Here is a 5,819-nt window from a genome sequence, read left to right as displayed (position 1 = left end):
GAGATTGTTCTTTATATGCCGTTGAATGATTTAATAAATGTTTACAATTGCATATAATTGTTCAGTTTTCATTGAAGAACCAATCAATCCAAAAAGAGGCAACAAAGAGATTAAATTTGCCTCTAGCATCAACATGCATGGCTATTAGGCTTCTATGGGGGCAGTGACCACATTTATATGCACGCAAAAAATGTGACTGTAATGGGAATAAGACAATAATGCAAGTAAGGCAGGACCCATGGAAACACCACACTCTGATGATGATGTGTGATTATGCTCTATAGTCAGAATAAGGGTAATCGCAGAAATGCATGTTGAGTACTCTGACTTTACTGGCATTAATAGAGACCAGTCAGAACATGGATACACCTTCAGCAGGGGAGGTTTCAATCTATAGAATCATGTAAATGGCTTAATCGCACTTTTGTCTTAATGAGTATTGGCAATAGTCGCATTATTGTGTGTGCACATGTAACTGTGACTTAGCCATTCATTCAAGATTTCAGCACCTTGGAGAGCGCAAAAGGTGCCAAGAAGTTTTGGATTGTTCATTAATTCTTGAAAATCTTACTGATCATGAAACAAAACTCCTATCTTTTTCCTTCTGGAGTCGGAGGCTTCATTTCAACATTGGAAGCCCCACTGCTGCTGCTGCTGCTGGCAATAACAGTCTGACTTCTGCTATCATGACAGATTGGGGTGTCATATTAAAAAGCAGTCGATCATCATCAACTCAAAGCCTATACCAGTCATTTTGTCTTATGAAATTCTCAAAGGAAGCGTGACGCTTACACGTGTAAAATTGAAAAATGGCTCTAACAGTGAATAGAATACATAGAGATTTAGGGGAGACAGGGGAATATTGAGAGCTAGGGGAATTGCATCCCCTGCCCTTAATCATTTCTGCAGATATCTGATTCAGTTTTTAAAATGTGTGTAAATATGCTGTTTTCCGAATTCTTTTTTTTATTAATAATAATAATAATATGCAATGCATTGTATAACTTTAGAGAATAGATATTTTAAATGGTAATTGTTGCTACTTTTCCAATAGATCAGATATAGCAGATATAGCCTCAGCAAAAATTGAGGGCTGCTCATAGTACTGTAACAAATTCATATTTTATAGAATAGAATAAGAAGAACAAGTCAAGTTAATCTTCTCATTGCAACTGCATTGCTAAAGTTACACACAATGGCCAGACATTCTATTACTTGTTCTTGACAAGGACAAGGACAAGGACAAGAGGGACAAGACTGGATTTGAACCCACAACCTTCCACATGAAAGGCTGATGCTTTACCTACTGAGCCAAACTGCTGTCGCAGGTTTACTGAGGAGAAGCTAACCAAAGGGAGAAGTATTGTAATAGATTGATTGACAGACTGACAGTGCTAATCACTTTATAGAACATTGTAGAGCTCTCCATTAACGAATAAAACAATACTAAGTCAATTTACTTTTCATGAAACTTCACACCGGTTATTGTACATCAAGGACTTGAACTCACAACCTCGTGGGCCAAAGACCTGAGCTTTACCACTCTGTCATCTTCCACTTTGGTGTGTATCATAGTGGGGAAATAAAACAAAGAGACAAGTGAGAGGTTATAGGTGCTAGTCCCATATTGAAAGCCTCAGAAAGAATATTAGGACAACACTGTGGGATCACCGTCAGTTTTTGCTATAAACAGAGGGGGGCGACATCAGAATCGGGGGTAGGCCGACATGTCCTGAAAATTTCAGCTCTCTAGGACATGATTTTTCATGACTGATTTTTTATGAATTTCTGAAGTTGTGACTTTAATACCTATGAAGATTTGTTTTTTTGTGCATTAAGCCACACCCACTTTAATCAATAATGACCAAATTTCATGGATTTTTGCAATTGTAGCACTCACTAGTGGTACAGTTCAAAATGCTTTTGTAGCTGTGTTCACGCAACACTTCTCAACATGTGTTTCAAATTTTGGCTTGATTAGATGAATGGTTAATGAGTTATGGCCAATTTAGTGTTAGGGCGTGTTCCGTTAAAAGTGTATTGGTCGATAAAAGCCAAACCATTTGACCTATCAATAGCCTCAAGATTCACACCAAGTTTCGTGTGAATCGGATGAATGGCTTAGGATGAGTTGCGAAAAAAGTGTTTTTTAAATAATTAAAAATGGTGGACAATACAATATGGTGGACATTGAAAGTGATATATGGGTTGGACTCGGCACCTTCCAAAGAATCTAGGAACACAAGAATTTTCAGTCTACGACACACTGTTCAGAAGTTGTTGGCCAAAATGTAAAGTTGCTTGTTATAGCGCCACCATCTGGACAATATGCGTGGGCTGCCTTGTCTGAGTAGTGGGGGGCCACAGGAGCCCACCTGCCAAACATGGTTGCTGTAGGACTTACAGCACTACATGCTTTCAATGAAGAATTTTAGTGTCCTATTATGGTCTAAATGCTTGAGACTTCTATCCTGCTAACTTGTAGTACTTGTAATGTGGGAATAATCCTAACCCTAACCATTAAAAACAAACAAAACTATCCCTAACTATACTTCAGCATATCACTCAAAATGTGGAATTTGTGGAAAACACATTTGAAAATAAAATGCAAGCCAAAACTAATGAAACTATAACATATTTGCTCCACATTAATGGAATGATTTCATCGCCTATTATCACAGACACAATCTACAACGAGAATAAAACACATGATTGAGTCATAATCTCAATCACATTTGACGTTGTTTTCTTTTTGCTCTAATCGAAAACATGTTCAGGGAAAACGCCTCCCTCTAAACATGGAACGGCAGAGCCCGCTTTTAGCCCACTATGGTATTTTGAAGGCTTCGAAGCATTCCTGTCACTACACACCATGTCTGAGCTCAGAGCTCTAAGATGGCTCCTGAGGTCATGCCACTGTTGGCGGGCAAACATGACAATACACAGACACTACTGTACACACACACACACACACACACACACACACATATCACCCACCACCCAAGCAGCACTTAAAAAGGACATATGACCAGCCGTGTTATCATGTGGAGGTGTCAGAATGCACTTGAGACAATCTACAAAATGATGAGCCACTGACACCTGACTGTCTGTTGAATGGGGTGTGTGTGTGTGTGTGTGTGTGTGTGTGTGCGTGTGCGTGTGTATATATATATATATGTATATAAGCCTGCTTCGGTAGCAGTAGTATCACTAGTAGTAGCAGATCAAGCCACAGCGAACTAAAGGACTAAAGGACAACATGAGGACAGCGGTCCTATGGGGCCTGCTGGCCCTGCTATGTCAACACACACTGGTTACCAGCCATGTACTGGGAAGATCCTACTCTACCAGTGATCTAGCCCAGCTTAAGGTAAGAAACAAGATATCATCCCTAAGAGGAGAGATGCTTTCTGCACATTAAAGACAGGAGACGCTGTATAGCTCCATAGTTAAAGATGTGTATTCTAACGTAAAAGATAAGAGCATTTTCTGATTTCACTTTTCTGATGTCTTGGACTTGGGTTTCTCTGGGTCTTAACTGCTATTGGACATTGACTCAACTTTTTCAGTCAAATCCTATGCTTTAGTTGGATGTTGAAGGGTACAGTACAGGAAAGACATGAAAGACATGGAAAGACATGTACTGTTTATTGGCAATCTTGGTCCTGGTCTTGACCCCCTTTGGACCTGATCTTGACTCGAACTCAATTGGACCTGGTTATGGACTTAACTTGGACTTACAAATCGTGCTGCTGCAGCAGCAAAATAGCAATTGGATCCAGCAAAGAAAGATAGTGTATAAATAAGAATAAAGCAAACAGGGGTATTAAACAAATGCAACCGATGATTTCAACATTATAACATGGTACATAGAAATGCATGAATGAAAAGTATGGATTACAGCATTATGAGGGCGTGCAAAATAACAGCAGTAGAATATACTCTAAGGAGGATTAGGATATTCTATCATATTAGGATACCTCTGCCCCCAGTTTCTCTTTTATCATAAACAACAAGCACTTGTACCAGTGTTTTGGTAATTGAGATATGGGAAAAAAAAATGTTTGCAATTTGTTATGAATGCTAGTGCAAGTCAACATACCTATCAAAAAACATATATTTAACAAATCATTCCTAGTTTACCTGTGAAGTAAACCATGTTTGAAACATTGAGTCTAAAAATGTGGTGCATGGGAAGTTTGTGCCAACAACAATACTATCAACCTCTGCCTCCAACATCTCAAGAACTAAAACACTGAGAAGCTGAACCATGTCATTAGGATTTAAAGGGGCATAAAGTAACCTAGGACCTTTATCGACCTCTATCAGCGACCAATACCCAGCAACATCTATAGATAGATAATATTTTTAGCCTATGTAGTAAAATGCGTGTACGTAATGTGCATAATTTTCCTAGCATTGTCCTCCGGTATTGAACGTCTTGTGAATCCAAAATCAGAGTCGGGCCCCGAAAGTGAGTTTTGAAGGGCAGAAATCTCAGCACCTGGCCAAGAAAGAAAGTCTTTTCTTTTATCTTTCGATTTCACTTGATTTGAACTGCACTAGTTTACTTTTTAAGTCTTTTATCTTGTGGTTCTCTTGTCTGTACTTTTGCACTTTTTAATTGTACATTTTTTACCTTTACTGTATTTTTTATGACTCTGTAAAGCACTTTGAATTGCCTCAGTGTATGAAATGTGCTATACAAATAAAGCTGCCTTGCCTTGCCTTGCCTTGCCATGTGTCTGCTTTGTCCAAAATATGCTGACAGAGTATTGGGTTGTGACTGTAACATTCTCTCCTTGAAACCCATCTTCATCTCTCCTTAATAGTCTTTACTGGAGCGATTTGAAGAGACTCTGGCTGAAGCAACGCAAGAGCAGGACCCTGAAGCCGACTATGAAGGGACAGACCAAGAGCCTGAGCGCAGCCAGGCCGCCCGAGGATGGAGCCCAGACCAGGAGGGCGGCCAACGTCCTTCGATATCAGAAAGACCCCAACTGCCAGCCGAGGGCCGCGGTCGGATCCCGAGTCAGAGGAGTCGGCTGCAGGACCTGCTGATGGCCACCAGGAGTCGCTCGTCCGGGTGCTTTGGAGCCAGGATGGACCGAATCGGAAACGCGAGCGGTCTGGGATGCAACAACGGAAGAGGTAAGACTGCTGCGGGGGGGGTAAAAGGAAATTAAGTACGATACTGCAGCATGAAGGCAAAAAGTTTATCCTGATCACATGGTTAGGAAATGTAACAAAAGGAATGACAAAATCAGCATGTTTGTGTGTTGTATTTTTGCATGCAGAGTCAAAATGCATAGTAACTACACATGCAATCCTGCCATCCCGATGAAGGCTATTCCAGACAAAACATATTGGTTTTTAATATTCAACAATTGTGTTTTTCATTCCTTTGGTTGATGTTTTGCCTTTAGAAATTCTAACACAACAAAATAACAATATAATTTGAAGCTACTTCAAGACCAAGAATTTATTACAAATTCCTGTGTTTTTTCCTTGTGTTTTTTCCATCAGGGTAGGCCGACAGTTTCTTGGGACACACCTTTGATTACAGTTTTACCATCTCCAAATGAAGATCTGGATAAAGAGATGGGTCTAACTGTCACTGTATACTTTCATTACTTACAGTTCAACTGTATATATCTATGTATACCTATGCTTGAAACAACAAATGGGCTCTGCCGACTCTGTTTCCAATTTAGTAAGATGATGAAATAAACACAGTAGTTGTTGTGTACATACAGGTGATATATAATACTGTATAACATTAACACCTCAAGTGATATGAACTGACTACATAACTGCAT

General features: G+C 39.7%; 1 protein-coding gene across 1 annotated transcript; it reads left to right on the top strand.

Moving 5' to 3' along the window:
* The first annotated feature begins 3,253 nt into the window (after positions 1 to 3,253).
* nppa (natriuretic peptide A) lies at positions 3,254 to 5,606 on the top strand. Its single transcript, XM_071540609.1, has 3 exons — positions 3,254 to 3,370; positions 4,833 to 5,151; positions 5,527 to 5,606. The coding sequence occupies exons 1-3, from the start codon at positions 3,260 to 3,262 to the stop codon at positions 5,529 to 5,531; spliced, it is 435 nt and encodes a 144-aa protein (XP_071396710.1). The 5' UTR covers positions 3,254 to 3,259; the 3' UTR covers positions 5,532 to 5,606.
* The last annotated feature ends 213 nt before the right edge of the window (positions 5,607 to 5,819 follow it).

This window comes from Centroberyx affinis, unplaced genomic scaffold (assembly GCF_046629955.1).
Source record: "Centroberyx affinis isolate AG114_WGS23_722 - 3 ecotype Tasmania unplaced genomic scaffold, CSIRO-AGI_Caff_v1 ptg003696l_1, whole genome shotgun sequence".
NCBI lineage: Eukaryota > Metazoa > Chordata > Actinopteri > Beryciformes > Berycidae > Centroberyx > Centroberyx affinis.
Note: the sequence above shows the minus strand (reverse complement) of the source record. Positions and strands in the feature narration are given on the sequence as shown.

Bases quoted from the DNA above. Each gene is read 5' to 3' on its own strand.
- nppa (XM_071540609.1), top strand. From the start codon at position 3,260: ATGAGGACAGCGGTCCTATGGGGCCTGCTGGCCCTGCTATGTCAACAC. The intron at 3,371-4,832 runs GTAAGAAACAAG...TCTCCTTAATAG, and splicing joins GTGATCTAGCCCAGCTTAAG to TCTTTACTGGAGCGATTTGA.